Here is a 19,819-nt window from a genome sequence, read left to right on the forward strand (position 1 = left end):
CTGCTGGCGCTGGGCCCGCGTCTCCGCAGCGAGGGCTGCCGGTAACCATGGCAATGAGTTTTCCAGCTGCCCTGGTGTCAGGTTTATGGTGGGGGAGAGGAGCGGTCCCTGTGTGGGCAGCACGGGGCATGTGTGAGCACCCATGGGGACCCTGCCAGCCCCGGGGTGAGGGCGCTCGGCGCGTTAATCGCCACCTGTGCCCGCGGTGTTCTCACCTCACCCACGTCCCAGCGAGGTGCTTTCCCCCGACACGTAGCCGTGTCCCCGTGCTGGCACTGCTGCAGCGTGCGGTAACGGTGCCCCAAGGAGCAGGCTTTTTGTGCCGGGGGTGTAAAACGTGCCGCCAGCACGCCGCGAATTGCCTCGTGACGTTGTTAGGGGTAAAAAGCCCTAGCGAAGCGGTGGCGGGGAAATGCACCTGGGTTTGTCACGCTCGCTCTCTTCCCTCCTTCCCTTGGTATGAGGCCCCTTTCTGCAAACACAGCCTTCTGCTTCTGATTTGAGCTGCAGGAGCCGTTTCCCCTGCATCCCGCAGAAAGAGCCCGGCAGGGACCGAGCGCGGCCCCGTCTGAAAATGGGGGGGGCTTTGCCCAGAGCTGCACCCTACCTTGGGCAGCACCATGCTGGGGTCTCCGAGGGGTTCTCTGGCTCCTGTCCAGGGCAGGCTGAAGGAAACCAGCGGTGCTCACCCAGCTGCCAGCTCTTTCCCAGCTTGAAGCGGTTCTGGTTTGCTCATCGCAGCCCCGTAACCCAGCCCGGTGTGCGTGCCCCACGGCTCCCGCAGCAGCCCCGGGGGCTCTGCCGGCCCCCCTGCCCCTGCAGCCCACAGCAGCCAGCTGGCAGGGCATGAGTTTTATGTGTCACCCTTGGAAAGTGAGAGAAAAAGCTCATAGAAACCAGTGCCCTGCTCTCAGCAGCCTTCCTGCTGGCTCAGGGGGTGGAAAATGGCCTGGCTCCCCACCACAGCCCTGTTCTCCTGGCGTGATGGGTAACTCCAGGAGAGCCATGGCTCTCCCATGGGGACAGAGATGGTGGCAGGTCCGTCCACTGGTGACAGAAGTCACCGGGAGAGGGAAGGAGGCACGGATGGGGCTGGTGAGGACACAGGGCTGTCCCTTTGCTCCATCGAGCCCCGGGGGGGCATCACCACAGGGGTCTCGGAGCCCCAGGGCAAGCAGCACCGTATCACACCCCCTGCGGCCACCCTGCAGCGCCCGGCCAGGGGGACAGGGGACAGGGGGACGCTCCGGGCCGAGCCGCGACCCCCGCCCCATTTCGGGGCTCGGAGCCGCCCCCCCCCCGGTGCCGAGCATCCCCCCACAGCCCCCCCCCCCCGCCCCGGGGGCCGCCCCTCGGCGGGCCGCCCCCTTTTGTGCCTGGCCGTGCCCGGGGGGTTAGAGGCGGGGGGGTTGGGGGGGGACGACGACAGGGGAGGAGCCTGCCAAAGTTTGGGGCCGAGCCCACCTTTCTCTGCCGGCCGAGCCCGACGTCAGGGGCCGCTGTGCAGCGCTGCGCGGCGGCTCCGCACGCGGCCGCCACACAAAGGCAGCGGCGCCGCTCCGCGCCCCTCCGCGCCCCAGGTGAGTGCGGCCCCGGGGGGTGCCCGGCGGCACGGGGATGGGCGCCTCCGGGCCGGACCCGGCCTCACCCCCCCACCCCAATCTCATCCCCATCCCCCGGGGCGCGGGGGAAGGCGGGTTGTGGGGTGAGGGAGCAGCTGGGGGGGGGGCTCAGAGCGAGCGGGGAGGTGTGGGGGTGCTGGCTGTTAGCCCCCACGCTCACACGCTTGGGGAGGGGACAGGGCTGCCTGAGGGTGGGGAAGGGGCGTGGGGGGCGCTGGGTGCTCCCGTCTGCAGGAGGGGGGGCGGTGGGATGGGGGCGGAAAGCCCCCCCCGTCCCCGAAGCGGCCGGTCCTGGGGCTGTGGGGACAGAGGGGTCCTGTCCCTGTGACCACCCGCCCGCTGCCCAGCCGAGGAGGAGCTCGGCCCCAGTACTGGGGCGCCTCTTCCAGCATCGCCTGGGGACTTTCGGCTCTGGTTCAGGGTCAGGGCACCCGGAGCAGGGAGGGGAAGCGGGGACAGCCCTTGCGCGACCAGCGGGCGGGGGGAAGGAGGGGGAAAGTGGTTGGAAAGCTGCCCTGCCTTTCCGCCGTGAACGCTTGGGGATGAGGGTCCCTGGGGACCCTGCATGGGGTCCCCACGCCTTGGGGACCCAGGGGTGCCCATGGCTGAGGAAGGGGCTGAGCAGTGCCAGCGGGCGCAGACACCAAGGGAAGCACTCCGTGGCGGCGGGAGGAAGAAGTTACAGAGCACCAAACACCGAGCATCGGGCGACGCCACGCATCGGGCGGGTGCCAGCGCTGCCCCAGGAGACCCTGCAGCAAGCGGGGCCGGAGCAGCTCAGCCCCAGCCCTGCCCTCCGAAATCAGGCGTCTGGGCTGAGCCCTTGTTCCCCCCGAAGGCAGCAGGGCTGTGCTGTGCCGGGCAGGACGGTTCCCAGCCTTCATCCAGCCGGGCTGTGTAATCCCCCCTGACAGCTCCATTCACAGCGAAGCCAGCGGCGGGCGCACGGAGGCGAGGGCGCTGGAGCCTGGCTAACACGGGCGCTGCTCTCCGGCAGGCATCGCGCTTCCCTCAGCCCATGGTGCTGCTGCCAGGAAGGGCTCGCCCTGCAGTTGTGCACGCACACACACACACACACATGCACGCACACACGTATACACACGCCTGGTGCACGGGCGATGTGCTGACGGTTGTAGAGCCAGCAGTGGGCGCAGCGCTCCTGCTAAATCGCTCTGGCGAGCTCCCACACTGCCTGCACTTGTGTGTGAGAGCTGCTGGCTCAGCTCCCCGGCCCCTCCATGGCAGGGGGATGCTTTTGCTGGGATTGTTTCTCCCATCCCTGGATTCCTTGAGAGCTGGGGCGAGGCACCATGGCAGCCACGGGCCCCGGCCCCGGCGTTCCTTGGTGCTGGGTGCTGGATGAGAGCTGCTGAGCACTACGGGGCCGTGTGGCACAGGGTCCCCACCGTCCCCGTCCCCCCCTCCTCCTTCCCCAGGCAGGATGCAGCCCCGGGGCCTCCTCCTCCTCCTGGCACTGCTGCTGCTGGCTGTCACCACCGAGGCTGGCAAAGCCAAGAAAGGTGAGGGGGAGCCTGGGGGGGCGTGGGGGTGTCCGGGGCGCGCTCCCACCGCTCCCACCCGCTCCCTCCCTTGCAGACAAGGCGAAGAAGGACGGCTCCGAGTGCCAGGACTGGCGCTGGGGGCCCTGTGTCCCCAACAGCAAGGACTGCGGCTTGGGCTACCGTGAGGGGACCTGCGGGGACGAGAGCAAGAAGCTCAAGTGCAAGATCCCCTGCAACTGGAAGAAGAAGTTCGGAGGTGCGGGGGTGACCGGGGGGTGGCTGGGGGCTGTGCCGGGTGCCGCATGTCCGTAACGCCTCTTGCCTCTTGCAGCTGACTGCAAGTACAAGTTTGAGAGCTGGGGAGGGTGCAGCGCGCAGACGGGCGTGAAAACTCGCTCGGGCATCCTGAAGAAAGCCCTGTACAATGCCCAGTGTGAGGAGATCGTCTACGTGAGCAAGCCCTGCGCGTCCAAGATGAAGTCCAAGTCCAAAGGTGAGTTCCCCGGCCTCCCACCTGCCCCCGCGCAGCGGCTCTCGGGGCCGGGGAGGCTGGTTTGGGGCAGCGGGGCTCTGCCGGCAGCTGCGCTAACGCCTGTCTCCCATGGTCATCGGCTGCAGCAAAGAAGGGCAAGGGGAAGGACTAGAGCAGGACGCCGGTGTCCTTGTCGGCCCCTGGACACGTGCACCTCTCCCCGCTGCAGCGAGCCATGCTCCAGCCTTCCTCCTCCTCCTCCTCCTTCTCCTCCCTCTCCCCACCACCTCCCCTTTCACAGAGATGCCTTGTTTAATCACTACTCTTGTCGAGAGCAGGTGCACCCACCTCGGGAAGGTGCCACCAGCCTGGCGGCCACCGCGTCCCCTCTGCCCGTCACCTCGACTTGCACCGTGCCATCATCAGCACTGGTGCCTGGTGGGCACGCTCATGTCTTTTGGAAAATGGGGTTTGGTTTCTTTTCCAATAAAAATCTTTTTAAAAAAAATAAATGAATTAGAATTGCCTGTCATCCCCGTGCGGTGCTACAGGGATGGGGACCCCAGAAGAAGGGAAACCAGCCCTGCAGCCGCCACATCCATCCTCCACTCGGGGTGATGCTGCAAACACCTGCGGAGGGTCCAGCACCAGTATGGGGCACCCCCTCATGACCAGAGCGCAAAGAGGTCACAGTGTGGCTGGGGACAGCGGCCTGGGTGCCACACACATGTGCCCTGTGCCAGCACCCCATCTCAGCAGCTCTTTGGGCTGCCTGCCACCCCTCTCCCCTGCTCGCACCCATGCTCTTTCTGTGACAAAAGCAAAGGTGGCCATAGGGACGTTCCCAGGGACCATCATTTGCTCTCACCATCCCCACCAGGACCCACGGGGCGCTGGGGACAGCAACCAAGCGACGCTGCATGGACTCCTCAACTGATGGCCTTTTGTTTCTGGTCCGAGGTCTTTATTTGATGAGGTGGGGGGGGAGGGCAGCCGTAGTTGTCACACTTCTCAAAACACCCCAAACCAACCCGCTGGGCATTGTAGTGACACTATGTCGGTTATCCTAAAGGTGGTGGCAGTGAGGGGGTCCCCACCCAGCCGGGGCAGCCCATCTCCAGGTCGCACGGCATCGCCCTGGGGACAGGACAGACGCACGGGCACGGCCATGCCCCACATTTCGGCAGCACCCCGGCCTTGGGAGAAGTGGGGCATTGGCATGACGGGGTTTGGGCTGGGACAGGGCTGGCGGGACCCCACATGCTGAGGACTCCGCGATGGCACCGGCCGTGGGGTTACATCCATTTACAAAGCTCAGCGGCCACCTCCTCCATCCTCGCTGGGCTGCACGCAGGCCACCACTGGTGGGACAGGTGCCCCACGCCTTCCCCACAGGTCCCTAGGTCAGGATGTGAGATCGGGGGGGGGGAGGAGGGGAGCTCGGCACAGCTGCTAGGGCACAACCTTGACCTCCTCAGGAGGGGGCCTGGGTGGGCCAGAAGGACTTTCTGTCAGCACACTCAAGCCAGCCTGGTCCAAAGTGGCTGGCAAGTTTGGCCCCCTGTTTTTTTTTCATCTTGGAAAATAAATGGTCTACAAGCCTATCGAAAGCATCCAGCATTAGGCCGCCTGTGTGCAAACAAGCTCTGAGGCCTGGGAGATGGTCAGAAGAGGCACCCAGTCTGATGATAAGCACTGATGCTGTTTGGCCAACATCGCAAGGGCTGGGAGGGCTCCTGGTAACCACATCTCCTGGCCTCATCTCACCTCCAGCTCTCTGGCTCCCCCAGTGAGTCCCTGGGCCCAGGGTGACTGGAGGAGCTGCAGCCCAGCGGTGCCATAGGCCTTCGTCAGCGTTGAAGGGCATCACCTGCAAGCACGTCACAGTCTGCACTTCTGTGAGTGGGGAGCAGAGGACACCCCCCCCCCCCCCCCCCCCCCCCCGCCCCCTTCCCCCCCCCATCTCCTCTCGGGGCAAAGGAGACAAAGGGGAGGACTGCCGTAACTTGGCTGAAGTGGTCCCTGAGTGCCAGCTTATCTGGCCGTGCCAATGTTCCTGTACTGGCACATGAGGAGATGCTTAAAGGTTTTCTTGAAGGTGGCATTGCAGAGGGCGTAGCAGGCCGGGTTGATGGTGCTGTTGACGTAGCAGAGCCAGTAGCCGATGGACCACACTGTTTCGGGAACACAGGTCTCGCAGAAGGTGTTAATGAGGACCATGACGTTGTATGGAGTCCACGTGAGTATGAAGGCCAGCAGGATGGCAAATATGGTCCGGGTGACCTTCTTCTCCCGGGCTGCCATCTGGCGCTTCTTCCGCACCTGGCTCCTGGCGATGCTTGCAAACTTCCTGGCGACGTTGGCTGGGCGGCTGTTGGACAGGGAGTTGTGGTCAGAGGCTCCCGCCTTAGCCGGGACAATCTCGATGGCGGTGACGCACTCGGTCCCCGTCTGCTTGGTGACGATCTTGATCTTGGACCACTTGGAAGTTGGGTTCACCCGGGGGTGGGCTGGGCTCTGCCCTTGCCCCGCCGGCAGGATTTCTGCTGTGGTCTTGTCTTTTGTGGTCTGGGTCATGCTGACCGTGCTGGACTCGTTGGAGGTCTCCTTCTCCTCCTGATGGCCAGTGGCCTCTGTCTGTGCTGAGGGCTGGTCGTCCACCTTCCCATTCCTCACCTCCTCCTTCACCTCCACTGCCCTCTTGGGGGAGTTGTTGTTGTTCTGTTTGATCAGGGGGGCCTTGAAAAAGCTGAGGGACTTGCCTTTCCTCTCTTTCCTGCTTTCAGGCTTGTGCCTCCTCACCCTGCTCCTGCTGGCCAGGGAGATGTGGATATACAGCACCGTCATGATGACCACAGGCAGGTAGAAAGCAGCGATGGCTGTGCCGAAGGTCACTGCTGGGTTGGAGAGGAACTGGATGTAGCATTCCCCCTCGGGGACTGTCCTCTTGCCCACAATGAACTGCCAGAACAAGATGGCAGGGGCCCAGAGAATGAAGGACAATATCCACGCAGCCGCAATCATTAGCCCTGCCATCTTGGTGGTCCTCCTGGCCGGGTACGTCAGGGGCTTGGTGACACAGAAGTACCGGTCAAAGCTGATGATGAGTAAGTTCATGACCGAGGCGTTGCTCACCACGTAGTCCAGGGCCAGCCACAGGTCGCACACCACGGCCCCCAGCGGCCAGTAGCCTTTGATGATGTAGACCGTGTAGAGGTTCATGGAGAAGACCCCGATGATGAGGTCCGCGCAGGCCAGGCTGAAGAGGAAGTAGTTGTTGACGGTCTGGAGCTGGCGGTTCACCTTGATGGACAGCATCACCAGGATGTTGCCCACCACGGTGACGAGGCTGAGCGAGCCGGTGACCGTGGCGATGAAAACCAGCTCCACCGTCTTGTAGTTGGTGGGAGGCTGGATGGCCACCTCGGAGCGGTTGCTGAGGGTGACGTTGTCGTAGGTCATGTTGGCCATCTTCGCCTGCCAGGGCTGCGCAGAGAGGTTGTGCATGGGGTCTGCAAGGGGAGCGGGGACAGAAAGGGAGAACGTCATCACGCCTGCGGGTCCGTGCGTCCGTCCAGCCGTGGCTGTGAGCCCCCGGGGAGGGCTGCCCGCTGGCAGGACACCCCGCAAAGCCATGCCACGGCCCGCAGTGCTCACCTGTGTCTCTGGCAGCAAGCAGCTCCTTCTGGAAGAGGAAATCTGAGACAGGAAAAACAGCAAGTTACGCTATGGCTTCAGCCCCAAGACATCCATACAAGTCCTACAGCGCGCTGACCTGGCCTGCCTTCCCCAAAGGCTGTGGCTGGTTTTGGAGAAGCCAGGGAAAGGGCCGCCCTCCTGGGGTAATTTGTCTTGGCTGGGTTCACAGCCCAGCCCTGGTGGGTGTGGGAGATGATGGGCAGAAAGACTGCGTCCATCCAAACCACAGCGCCTCTGGGTAACCCTCCGGGGTGATGGCTAAGAGGAGCGTGGACCTTAAGAAAATCAATGGACCAAAACTGGTATGAAGGGGGAATTTCCTGGACGGGGAAGGAGAAGCAAAGGGGCTGGGCAGAGCCTCCTGTCCGACCTGCCTCTCCCACACCACCCAGCCCCAAAACTTGCTTTAAGAAAACCTTCCAGAGCTGAAAGAAAGGAAAGGAGGAATGTGTATGTTTGTTTTCCTAATGAAGCCTCGCTTATTGTTTCACAATGTTTCCAGGGCCAATATTCTTCTTTGCCTTCTGTATTGCTCAGAAAATGGCGATACTTTCTGTGATGATTTTTGCTGAGCACCCCAGAAAGCCCCAGCCCTGGGGATGCTGAGGTCCAGGGCCAAGAGGAGGTGGCCACCACGGGCCCAACAGAGGCCAGCAGCAGCCCAAGCCTTGCGTGTGCCTGACAAAGTGCTGCCCCTTGCAGCCCGCTGTGGCAGCAGCACTGGCCCCCAGCACCCCGGGTGTCCTGAAGCTGATTTTGCCAATAACGCATGGTTATCCTCGCTGGCTGCTCGTGAAGACCAAGGGCTGTCAGAATAGAGCAGCGCTGGCTTTGCCCCACTATGCACTTGTCCCAGGTGTGCAAATGGATCCAAAATATGTAAGTAAGACAAGTGCAGCTCATCCCACTGCACAACACTGGCTGCACAACTCACAGGACATTGGGGAGAGGGCTGGGGAGGCCCAGCTGAAATGTCCTTGGATGCCACCCAGAGGTCAGGTTGAAAATTTCTGTGCTGATAAAAGAGGAAACCGGATCCTCAGGATGAAAGACTTCAACCGGTGTTTTGAAAATGATTATCGACTGTTTTCTGCCATGGCCCGGTCTATTGGGCAGCTTTTCTTTCCCCGCCTGCTGCTCTCTCCACCCCACCACCTCCCCACAACCAAGCCGTGCATCGTGCCTGCAGCGCAGCCGCAGTGGTGGCACTGAGGACAGAGGTCGTGCTTTGTGTTTGCCATCCCCTCAGGGTCACCTTGCCTTGCTTTGCCTGGTGGCACCAGCCCCCCCCCCCTTCACCAGCAGCAGCTCCAGCCCTCCCAGGCGGGTTTCCGTCCCCGAGGAGCAGCCCCACTGCTTGCCCCATGGGGTAGGGGCGCCCTCGGATAGGATGGAGGGAGCGTGATAGAAAAGGATGCTTTCAGGCTGTCCTCTTCCATGCCCAGCTCTCTCCTCCTGCACCTCCAGCAGCGTGTTCCCCCCTCTCCACAGTCCTCCTGGTCCCCATCCCCTCCACACACTGTGCCCGGGGAGGAGACGCAGCCCTGGCAAAGCCCAGGAGACATCCCGTGGGGTTTCCTGGGGCTGATGCCCACAGGGCTCATAGCCCCAGATACCAACCATATTTTGTCCCTGCCCACGCTGTCCCTTGGCCGCAAGATGTGCCCCCAGGCCCGCTTCCACCAGCTGCAGCACCCTCAGCCGCCTGCTCCCTCCCTGGGGCTGCCTGCAGTGAATTTTGCAGCTTTCTCCTCTCCGTCTCAGCCACTGGATGCCCCCAGCTCCTCCCCAATGACACCTTCTGGGCTAAGGGATCCCGTGGCCCCCTCTCTGCAGGTGCAGCCATTAGCAAGCGTGTCCTCGAGGCAGGGAAGAGCATTCCCTCCTGTCCTGGTTCCAGTTAGGACAGAGTTAAGTAGCTCATAGTAGCTGGTAGGGTGCCACAACACCTCCCCACACGGCACAGCACGGCTGAAGGGGTGAGGTGCAGTCGAGCTCGGATCCAAGGCTGCAGGTGGGGTTGGGGCAACCTGCTTGGGGCAGCCAGGTTTGGCGTGCCATTAACACTGATGCCATGAACCTAAAGGTTAACGACCCAAAGGACCCAGAGGTTAGAAATGCAACAGGATTAGGCCTGTCGTGTCCAACTGGGGGTGTGACGTGGGTCTCAGCCCTCAGCAAAAGGGAGAAGGAAGAGGGGAGGGGTAGGGGATGTTCAATGGCTACCTCTGTTTGTGGCTGGTGTGCCTGAGATGCAAGGGGTGACAGTTTGTGGTGCTAACTGCGTTATCTAATAGCTTCTAACGAGTTTCTGAGTCACGGCAGCAGCTTACATCCAGCAAGGGGTTGTTCTGGTTGGCAGAGTCACACCTCTGAAGAGCGTGGAAGTCCTGGGGACCTGCCGCAGGCACCCCAGGGATGCAGCGAGACGTGCGGGGAGCGGGTAAAGGGGGTGTCCTGCTGCTGGGGGGTCCCTTGGGGGGCCCTGCCTGGCTGCTCCACGCCTGGGGAGCGATGGAGGTGATGAAACAAGAGGGAAAGTGGCCAGGAGCAGAGGGGCCGGCGGGATGTGCTCCTTTGGGGCTGCCAGGCTCCTTTCGCCCCTGCCACCATGGGCACGGTGAGGCTGGGGGGCACCAAAGTCCCCAGAAATGTCAGGCTGGCAGCAAGCGTGCCTGCCAGAGGACACGCACAGAGGTCGGGGTGCTCTTGGCTCTCTGCGGAGCCCAGGACAGAGCTGAGCTTCTGCCGCCTGCTGCATTAATGCTGCCCGCCTCAGAGAGATGCTCACGCTCTTCTGTAGCCCTGGGCTGAAGCTTCAGCAGGACCCAGCTGCTCGGAGGCGGCACGGCAGAAATAACCCCGGATAACACAGCAGGAAAAGGGCAGGGGAGAGGGGATGGAGGGAGAGGGCAGGAGGGTGGCTGCAACAAGTGACTGCCTGGATCAGAGGCTTGCAGGAGAGACAGGGACCAGGGGGAGAGGGAGCAGCGAGGACAGCCTGGGACAGAAAACAAGGCAACTGCGGGGGAGCAGGGATCCCAGCTGCCCCATGCAGACCCCATAAGGCACTCATCCTGTCCTGTCCCAGCGGTCGGATGATCCTGCTGCCCCGCCGAGGAGGTGCTGGGAGGGTTTGGGATCCAGGCGCCGAGCTGCCGCTCGAGATTTGCCCTGTGACCCGGCCACAGGACATTGTGTTTGCACAAAATGATGTTTTCGGCCCTTGGTGTTGCACAACCAAAACTTTTGAGTTTCCCACAGGCCAATCAGCCCCGCTCTGCTGGACCCAAACCAACTTGCCATTAACCCTTAACGCTGCGGGTGGCAGCCGGCTCCCGCCCTGCCCATCACAAAGCACCTCAGCAATTTCTGTGCCTGTCCCCGGGCCCAGCACCCCTCTCCTCACGGTGCCCGAAGCTTGGTGCCACCCGCTGCCACCACGGCCTGGCTTGGGCAGGGCAAACGCCTGCTGCTGCGGCGCCTTGCGAGCTGCAAGGAGCTGTAAAACACATTAAGCCCCCTGTGGCAAGCGGTGGGCTGCTTCTCTAGCTGGGTCCCCTGCATCTGGCTGCTGCACCACTGGCAGGGGCCGCGGCAGAGCCCGCTCGGCGTGGCATCGGGGCAGCCTGCCACGCTGCGCAGCGCCCTGCCTTTAAAGGCCAAGCTTCTCCGCTGCCGCTCCTCCCCTCCAGCTGACCCGGGACAGAGCTCCTCTGCCAGGCTCTCGAAGACGAGCAAACAGCCGCCGCGGCTCCCCGCATCCCTCCCGGCCCCTCTGAGTCACGGGAGCAGCATGGGGCCGCCGCGGCTCCGCTCGGGCTTTGGTGTGCCTCCAAACCGTGTGCCGGCTTGAAGAGGCCTCAGCGTGGCCTAGGGCTGAGCATCCCCACTGCTGGTCCTGGCACAGTTGTGGTGCTATCGCAGACTGAGGAGCGGGGATGAAAAAGGGAGGGAAGTGGACAGGAATGACTCAGTTCAAACTTCCACTGCCTTGCTGCCCCGGTGCCCACCTTGCGACTTCCTGAGCTGGCGTTAGAGCCAGCTCGGGGAGGATGCTGAAATGCAAAAGCAAATCTCCTCCCTCGGATCACTGGAGAACGAGAGGGGCACATCCCCGTGCCAAACCCAGCAGCGACCGGCCAAGGACAGAGCCTGCTACTCCAGTAAATGCCCCGCTGAGTGCCAAGGGGCAGGGGGCAGCTTGTGCACGTGAAAGGCTTGCTGTGTATGCACGCACGTGGCATGATGAGCTGCGTTCGTGCAGCGAGCAGCAGCCCCTTGCAAACACAGCCTCCATTTCCCTCTCCTCTTGCTGCTGCTCTCCCCGCTGCCTTCTCAGCCCTGCGCCGCCGGCTGCGCCCACCGGCCCCGCTCCACCGCTGCGGGTGCTGCCGGCCGCGTCCCAGCACATCGGGGGAAGAGGGGCTCCAAAGCCAAGGTGTGCTGGGCACCTCTCTCACTACGTTCATCCCTGCTTCTGGCTGTGTTTTGCTGGGGAGATGTCTGTCATTTCCGTTAAAAGAAAACAACAACAACAACAAACACGACCATGACAAGAGCCGGTATCAATAGGATCCTCTTGGGGATAGTTTAAAGAGAAAAACCATACTTCTTCTGCAAACTCAGAGTAATTGGATCGCAGCATTAATTAATCATTTCGGTTCATTTCTCTTCGATGAAAGAAAGCAGACTGACCTGCGGCGACGGGCATGCCCCTCTTGTGGAGGAACAAACCTCTTTTGCTGGAAGCCTTCCTGCATCTCCAGCCCACCCTGCCCGCCAGCCTCCAGCCCAGCCAAGCGTGCACCGGGGACGTGTCCCTATTTCTTAGCCTGTCCGTGAGGGTGAAGCCAGCCGCTCAGCTCCCCTGGGAGCATGTCCTGGGGTGCGTAAAGGCACCTAGCCCGGGCTATGGGCGCTCCGAGCACAGGAGGCCGGGCATTAGGAAGCAGGCAGCGGTGCCCCGAGGTGGTGACAGCTCCACGCCTCCCGCTGCTACCTGTGATTTCAGCGCGAGCATTGCCACCCGTGATGTTTCACCGGAGGCCTGGGCCCTGGCTCCCTGGCATCTCGTGTGTTTCGCTAGCGCCAGGCTCAAGGAGCCGGGTGCCAGCCCCTGCCCACCCTGCCAGCAGCGCGGGGGAACCCGGCCGCTCTCCGAGGTCACCCCGGGTGCCCGGGGCGAAGCAGGGAGCCTCCGTGTGCTGACACCCACAGCCCAGCTCCTTGGCCGGCAGGGCACGGAGGCACGACGGCTATTTCCCAGCCGGGGAAGTGCCCCTCCAGCCCCGGTGTCCGCAAGGACCGGACGGCAAATGTGGCCGCAGCGCAGTCGGAGGTGCTTAAAGAAGGAGAGAGGAGAAGCCGGCGCTGCTTTGATTTGAAGGAGTGCCAAGAACCGTCCCCCTGGTTTGAAGCCAAAGCCATGATTTTGGGAAGGAGAAGGGTGGGGCTGCGCGACCCCCGTCCGTGGGCCCCGGGCAGCCGGGATGTCACCGGGATAGGGACAGGGGGGCAGCCGCGGATGGGGAGGAAGGGGGCGAGAGCTGCCCCTCGCTGCTGCGGGACGGGACGGGACGGGGGGACGGGACGGGATGGGGGGGACGGGACGGGACGGGACGGGACAGGGGGGACGGGACGGGACAGGACGGCCAGCGGGGCGTGCAGAGGGGCAGGGGGCTGCCTGGCCGGGGAAAGTTGGCAGAGAGACCCCCCCCCCCCGCCCCCAGCTCCCCCCCGTGTGCGACATCCCCGGGGGTGCGCGCCTCGGGAGCACGCCCCCCCCCACCCCCCCACCTCCTCCCGGCGCCCCCCGGCCCGGGGGTGCCCCCGGCCCCCCGCCACTCACCGGGGAGCCCCCAGGGCGCGCCGCCGCCCGCCGCCGAGCGGTTGTCAGCGGCCATGCCGCAGCGCCGAGCACGCCGCCGCCCCGTCGGGGGCTCCGGTGCTCATGGCCCCGGCCGGCTCCTCCCGGCTCCCGGCTCCCGGCGGCGCCGTGCGGAGGGCGGGGAGGGGCGTGGGGAGGAGGAGGAGGAGGAGGGGGAGGACCCGGCTCTGCCGGCTCGGCCCGGTGCCCCCCCCTCCCCACCCCCAAAAGTGCCTCCCCCCCCCCCCCCAACCCAGCATCGCCACCGGCACCACGTCGGGGGGAGGCTTGGAGAGGGGGGGGGGACCACGGCGTCACGGTGCCGCGGCCAATCCCCGCGCCGCTGCCTCCCTCCCAAAATAAAATAAATAATTAAAAAAAGCGGGTGCCCCCCCTTTTTTAACGCCCCCCCCCCCCCCCCCCCCCCCGCAGCAGCCCCGGCAGCACCGCGGACAGCGCCCGAGGCCCGCCCCGGCCGGGCCGACGCCGCCCGGAGCCCCCCGGGGCCGGCGGAGCCCCGCCGGGTGCTCACGGCCAAATCCCCCCCAGCTCCTGCCCCGGCCCCTCTCACGGCTCCCGCACCCGGAGAGCGGCCTCTGATGGCAGTGCCCCCCCCGGGGCCGGGAGATGTGCCCCTCCGCTGGGGTTTGGCCTCTCAAACCCAAATGCTGACACCCCCCCCCCCCCCAAATGCTGTAAAGAAAACTGCTGCGCCCCGGGCGGACTCATCCGAGCGAGGAAATGTCTGCCTCAAAGACAATCTGATTGCACCGGGGTTGGGTTGTTTGATTGGGCTCTTGTTTGAAACTACAACTCCCCGTGGGTAGACAAAAGAGTGTAATGAACAGCAAGAAGCCTTCTTCCAAAGCTGATCCGGCACGGAGATAAAAACGTGCAACCAAATTAAGTACAAAAGTTTTCAACTTTTAGCTCTTCTCCCAGCGCTGTTCTCTCTCACTAGGCAGAAGAAGTGGAGCCTCCGAAGGCCCAGGCTCGGGTTCTGGTTAGAAGTCGCGGTTGCTTCTCTCTCCTCGGAACACTCGCACGTCCCTGCCTCACCCGTTTCTTTCCATCCTCTGTTTTTGGATGGCTTCTCCTTTTTTCTTTTTCTTGGCCGTGCCCCGAGCTTCGCTCTGCCTGACAGCCCATCAGCAATCCCCGCTCTCCCACTACCGGTTGGGGAGCCTCCACCGGGCTCTGCCGCAAATCGTGCCCTCGGCCCAAGCCACCACATCTGCCTAGAGGCAGGCAAAATCCCCTCTCCCCCCCTGTACAGACGCTCTCAGACACACTCACACGTTCTCGCTCCCCATCCTTCCACTGAGGCCCTCCCTTGCCCCTCACGGATCCTCTCATGCTCCCGGCTGCCTCCCGCAGCGCAGCGCGAGCCCAGCCCCTGCCCTGCAGCAGCCCCGCTCCTGTGAACCCGGCAGACCCATCCTGACATCTTTAATATTCATAAAAGTCAACCCCAGTCTAAAGAAAACGTGGCTGATGATGAAAGTATTTACATTGCAAATCGCTTTTAATAACCCTCCAGTAGTCAGCTTGCTGATAAATGCTAATCTGTCTATCAGCCCCCCCCAAAAAAAATAATAATAATAAAATAAAAATAAAAAAGAACCCGAAATGGAGAGGCAGAGAGCTGGGAAGCAGACAGTGACAGTGAGGGGGCCTCAGCCCCAGGCATCCCTGACCAACTGTGAACTCCTGCTCCTTCTGCAGGTGCAGGATCAGACACAACATCTCCATGTTACACATCATCTCACCCGATTTTAGCCCTCTAAAACGCTGAACACCAGGCATAGCCAATTGCTTGAGCCCATCCAAACCACTTTTGGGGCAGCCCAGAGATCACACACACCTCGGGAGAGTTAAACCCAGCAGCCTGCCTCCCACCCCGGTGCGCTGCCATCTCTCCAGTCAATAATCATCTGCTTTTTGTGTTTTAAAAGATCGCTGCTGCTATTTTAAGGTTGCACTCAATTTTGTCACATTCGCCATATAAGCACGACTTGGAATATTTCAATATAATTGTTGTGTTGCTGTCCCCATTCTTGCAACTCTTATTTGCTTTCTGGGTAATGGAAGGGGTAAAGTGCTTCTGAATCACTTCTGTTATACCTATTATAAAAAAAGGGGGGGAGAGGAGTGGAAATGCGGGCTCGAGCTGTTTCCCCTTGTACCATGTCACCTCGCTGACGGTCCCCAGGCTGTGGCAATGCCCTGCGCAGAGGCTGGGAGCCCAGGCAGATCCTGAGCCACAGCTCAGGTTTGGGCAGCGTGACAGAGCCCAGCTTGTGCCATGCACACAGCCTAATAAAAGTGTGCTTTTACACGCCCACGGCTTTAAACGTCCCTATTAAAAAGCCGTGTTCCCCTCAATTCGGAGCAATCGCCAGCGCTGCTGGGGCGCAGAGTGCTCCGTGTGCGCCTCACCCCAGGCAGCCCAGCTCAGCCCCCGCGTTTGGGCAGGATTTGTGCCGTTTGCCTGGCACCGAACCCCGTTAATATTAATGCCATCCACAGTCCTGCTTGCGGGGAACGAAACCAAGGGGAGAGCGGCAAGCGCGCAAAAAACAGAGCAAGGAAAAAACATCTGGCAATGGCTTGGCTGATGAGAAGGTCAGCGCTACGGTTCTGTTAACGTGTGCCTCCGGGCACTGCTGCTTCATTGCCATCACGTTCAGTGTGGATTTAATGGAAGAAAGTCCCCCAAAACCACATGGGTGATCTGCCCAACCTGTGCTGCTCCTGGGGGAAGCCCCCCGAGAGCATCCTCTTCTGCAGCCCGGCCCCTCCGCAGCTGGGGGCCATGCCACTGCTCCCTCATCCCCGTCTCAGGGCTGTGAACGTGCCCACAAGGACGCGTGCAGGATTCACACCTCGGGGATGTGCTGACACACAACTCCTCGCCCCTGCTCGCCAGCAGCCACCCCCCTCCCATCTCCCGCCTTGCATCTCTCACTTTTATTTCTAGCCACGTCCCCACACTCTCCCCCCATCCTGATTCTGCCGCTCTTCCCCTACCCAAACGCTTCAAATCTTCCCCTAAACTTCCCAGCACCCAAGGACCAGCAGGTCTGGGGTCCCTCCGTGTTGCAGGGACCTGGCCGAAGGCTCTGGGCAGGGCCAGAGGCTCCAGGCAGAGCCGGGGGCAGAGGAGACTCAAGGCTGCAGCAGGAGAGAGCTCTGTTCCCTGCCAGCCAGGCTAATAACCTTGTATTAAATTACGGGCCCGGGCTTGTGGTTTGTTTATTTTTATTTTTTCATAAGCTGTCTGTTTAGATTTATCAGCATAATTCCTGATAGTGCCTTGTCGGGGATCATTACGATAATCTCAGCGCGGTGTCTGCCGGGGAGCGGGGAGGCGAGCAGGGGGTGCTGGGGAGCTGGGGCCGGGGGGCAGGAGCCACGGGCAGCTCTGGGGGGGGCTGTGGGACCCCGGTGAGGGGCAGGCACACAGGGCCCCAACCCCTACACGGGGACCCAGCCGCAGGGGCGGCAGCGCCAGGGCAGCTCCAGCCAGGCTGGTCTCCAGCCATCCTTCCCCATCCCTCCAAAGATTTTACTGGGAGGAAGAGAAATCTTGAGAGAGGGGGAGAGGACATGCAGAGAAACCCAGAGGACGCGGTGAAGTTGGAAATGAGAAGGCTCTGTTTTGGCATCAATCCCTCACCTCCCCTTAATTCCCTGTAATTGCACCATTTATTTGAATAAGGCTCCTCGGAGCAGAGCGCAGAAGAGGAGAAAGGCAGGAGGCCCCCGGCCCAGCCACGTGTCGCCAGCCCCCTGCAGAGCTCCGTCTGTCCTTCCAGCTCATGCGTGCAAATACACACGTGCAGATCTTCCTCCTCTTCCTCGTCCTCCCTGCAGCAGCAGCCAGGCCAGCTCCTGCTCTGCCCCTGCCAGCAATTCTCCTGCACCAAGACCCTTGCCTGCAGCAGGGGATGGGGACACGTCCCCTCACCCCCCAGCAAGGCTGCAGCTCCCCCCCCAGGCTCATGAGAGCCCCCCCCAGCCCCGGGAGAAGGGGAAAAGCAAGTGGGAAAGAGCTGGAACCTGAAGTGCTTTGAGCGTCACCCCAGCAGGGGAGAGCAAAACCAACACCAGGAAAATTTCCCTCCTGAAAGGGAAGGTAGGGCTGTGTAGGCAGAAACTGGATAATACGTTATCAGCCCCATTAAAAGGAACCAGGTAGAAAGGCCTTCCCTAGGGGAGAGCTAATTTATTCTCTGGTTTATTATACCTCCAACAAGAGCCTCAAATCTCTCCAGAGAGGGGAAAAAAGCACACTGCTGCTGCAAAACCGCTTGCAGAGGGACCGCTTGCAGAGGGTGGGTGCTGCAGGGCAGAGGAAGCAGCCCCGTGCTGGCACGCAGCCCCCATGCCCGTGAGATGGGATGAGATTGGGCTGCTCCTCTGGCCTTTCCGGGACCAGAGGGGCAGCCCAAGCTCCCCCCCTGCTGTGGCGTGTGCGGGACACGAGCCTGGCTCTGCTCTTCTCTGGGCAGCCGTGAAGCTGTGCGGCCCCAGGCGTCCTCTCAGGGTGGCTGGGCAGGATCCAAGCACCGGCAAGTGTCATCTCCAGCCCGTCCCGTTCCCATCAATCCCATTAGCTGCGTGGGAGGCAGAGCTCCTAGGAAGAAAAACTCATTCAAGCTGATGAGCATAAGATAAATAACTGTCCGGAGGGGGTGAAAAAACAAGCAGGAGGAGGGTGCTGGAGAAAGTCCCCTGGTGGGAGGTGAGAGCTGGCAGGCAGGGGACAGGACAGGGCAAGGAAAGCAGGGAGCAGCCCCTGGGGCCAGAGGTGTCCTGTGCTGCTGGCCCCACAGAAAGAAGCCACAGGAATCCCAAGGGGGAGTGGGGACACCACGCTGAGGCCCTTTTGTGTCACTGTAGCGTGCCACTGGGGCGTTAGACAAGGTGTTCCCCAAGCTTCATTTCTCCGAGTAGCCCCGAGGCAATGAGCACCCTTGGGTGATGCTTGTCCCCCTGTCACACCAGGACCACGGCCACACTGCCCCCAGCCCTGTCTCGCTGCCACGACCTACATTCAGCGTCCCCAAACACACAGCCACGCACTTAGCTGCATCAAACCCACCGAGTGCTGCACGAGGCTGATTTCTGATCAGGCTGTCACGCCATATCACGTCAAATACCTTACAGGAGCCTAAGCGTATTATGCCGACGCAGCTACCTTTGTCAACCAAAGCTGAAATCTCATCACAAAAACAATACCAGCTTTATCCTTCTTCAGCACCTCTGGGGCAAAGCTGCCCTGGGGGCTTCTCCCAGGTCACGGCACCCCAAGCGCTGCCCAATCCCCCTGCCCGCGTCCCCCTGCCCCAAGGGTCCTGCTCCTCACACCCGCAGCCCAAAAGCTGCTGGTCTGGGGCTGAGCTCGGAGCCCCCCAGCAGTGCAGCAGGACCAGCCTCGCTTCCTCTCTAAATGATTGCTTTAATTAGCGTTCGGGCTGATGTAGGTGATTAGTTCCACGGGAACTTTTGCAGCGGGCAGACAGACCAGCGGCAGCCCTGCGCTGCTTTAGCATTTACATGCTTTAATGCCAGCCTCCCTGCCAGCTGCCAGTCCATCTTCATTAGTCCACACGAGCCTTTCCTGAGCCTGTCTGGGGCTGAAGTGCCTCAAAAATAAATAATTGCCAATTACAGGTGCCCTGCGATGTGGTGGCAGTGCCCTGCTCTGCAGGAGAGGCTGGAGCCAACCCACGGCCAGAGCCAGCCCCTGATGCTATCAGGGCGTTACTGGGTTATTGGGCTGGGAGCTGAGGGAAGGCATCCTTAGCTACGATGGTATCAGGGGGCCAGCATTAAACCCCAGGAAAGGCCGTGACACCAGGTGCTTTCTCCCTTTCCCCAGTTTGCTCACAGCAGAGCACCTGCAGTGACTGGTTCTGGGCTCCTGTTTTCCTCCTGCCGTAGCAGTGCTGGATCCATGGCACAAGGTGGGTGTGAGCAGTGGCTGAGCCTAAGATGTAGAAAGAAGTAACCTCCAAGCAACCACAAAATCCCAAGGTTTTGCACAAGCTTGCACACTGCCTGCTATTTATCCCAGCCACTGTAAAGCTGGATGGAGGCAGGAGCTCTGTGGGCAAGCACGGAGAGCCAGAGGGACTTGGGTGTCTCCTGAGCTTGGAAAGGGCAGGGGCTTCGGTGTCCGTCTCCACCAGCCAAGCTGGAGCAAGGACAGAAAGAGAAACCTCAGGCTCCAAAAAAACCCACCTGTCAGCCCAGAGGAGGAAGGGGCACCACAGCTAACAGGCTGAGAGCATCAGCTGGAAATGAGAGGCCATCCCCCCGTGCACCGAGCTCCGCACAGGGCTGGCGGCAGCGTGACATTTGTGTGCTGCACACCAAGATCCCAATTAGAGGCGGATGGCTCACATGCTGCACGCTTTAATTAATTTGCCTTTTCCTGTTGGAGAATGACTTCTCTGACAGATTGGGATTGAGCAGAGAGGGCAGCTACTCCCTGCTGAACTGCTCGTCCTCAGCCCCAGCAGCAGGGGGAGAGGACAACCCCAGGCCTTGGCCTGGGAAAGACTGACAGCACCACAAGTCCACTCCTTGGTTTTGGAAGAAGGTCCAAGGGGGGCATCCACAGCTCTGCTGCTGGCCTCCCCAGGCC

General features: G+C 61.8%; 2 protein-coding genes across 3 annotated transcripts; one reads left to right on the forward strand and one right to left on the reverse strand.

Annotated features, from left to right (window-relative positions):
- The first annotated feature begins 1,423 nt into the window (after positions 1 to 1,423).
- MDK (midkine) lies at positions 1,424 to 4,108 on the forward strand. 2 transcript variants are annotated; one of them, XM_083837580.1, is made up of 5 exons: positions 1,424 to 1,580; positions 3,059 to 3,142; positions 3,219 to 3,380; positions 3,456 to 3,617; positions 3,743 to 4,108. In XM_083837580.1, exons 2-5 carry the CDS (start codon positions 3,064 to 3,066, stop codon positions 3,766 to 3,768), a joined length of 429 nt encoding a protein of 142 aa, XP_083693706.1. In that variant the 5' UTR covers positions 1,424 to 1,580; positions 3,059 to 3,063; the 3' UTR covers positions 3,769 to 4,108. The 2 variants fall into 2 exon arrangements, with proteins under 2 accessions (XP_083693706.1, XP_083693707.1); XM_083837581.1 differs by having other exon boundaries at positions 1,447 to 1,580; positions 3,063 to 3,142.
- A 1,425-nt stretch (positions 4,109 to 5,533) lies between these two features.
- Positions 5,534 to 13,381, reverse strand: CHRM4 (cholinergic receptor muscarinic 4). The gene is made up of 3 exons (XM_083837579.1): positions 13,147 to 13,381; positions 7,254 to 7,295; positions 5,534 to 7,108 (listed from the first exon to the last, which is right to left on the reverse strand). Exons 1-3 carry the CDS (start codon positions 13,199 to 13,201, stop codon positions 5,631 to 5,633), a joined length of 1,575 nt encoding a protein of 524 aa, XP_083693705.1. The 5' UTR covers positions 13,202 to 13,381; the 3' UTR covers positions 5,534 to 5,630.
- Between the last annotated feature and the right edge of the window lie 6,438 nt (positions 13,382 to 19,819).

Source organism: Anser anser (genome assembly GCF_964211835.1).
Source record: "Anser anser genome assembly, chromosome: 5".
NCBI classification, from domain to species: Eukaryota; Metazoa; Chordata; class Aves; order Anseriformes; family Anatidae; genus Anser; species Anser anser.

Excerpts from the sequence above, each read along its gene's own strand:
- MDK (XM_083837580.1), top strand. The coding sequence starts at position 3,064 with ATGCAGCCCCGGGGCCTCCTCCTCCTCCTGGCACTGCTGCTGCTGGCT. Across the intron at positions 3,143-3,218 it reads GGCTGGCAAAGCCAAGAAAG|ACAAGGCGAAGAAGGACGGC; the intron begins GTGAGGGGGAGC and ends CCTCCCTTGCAG. Across the intron at positions 3,381-3,455 it reads CTGGAAGAAGAAGTTCGGAG|CTGACTGCAAGTACAAGTTT; the intron begins GTGCGGGGGTGA and ends TGCCTCTTGCAG.
- CHRM4 (XM_083837579.1), bottom strand. The coding sequence starts at position 13,201 with ATGGCCGCTGACAACCGCTCGGCGGCGGGCGGCGGCGCGCCCTGGGGG. Across the intron at positions 7,296-13,146 it reads CGCGCCCTGGGGGCTCCCCG|ATTTCCTCTTCCAGAAGGAG; the intron begins GTGAGTGGCGGG and ends TTCCTGTCTCAG. Across the intron at positions 7,109-7,253 it reads GCTTGCTGCCAGAGACACAG|ACCCCATGCACAACCTCTCT; the intron begins GTGAGCACTGCG and ends CTCCCCTTGCAG.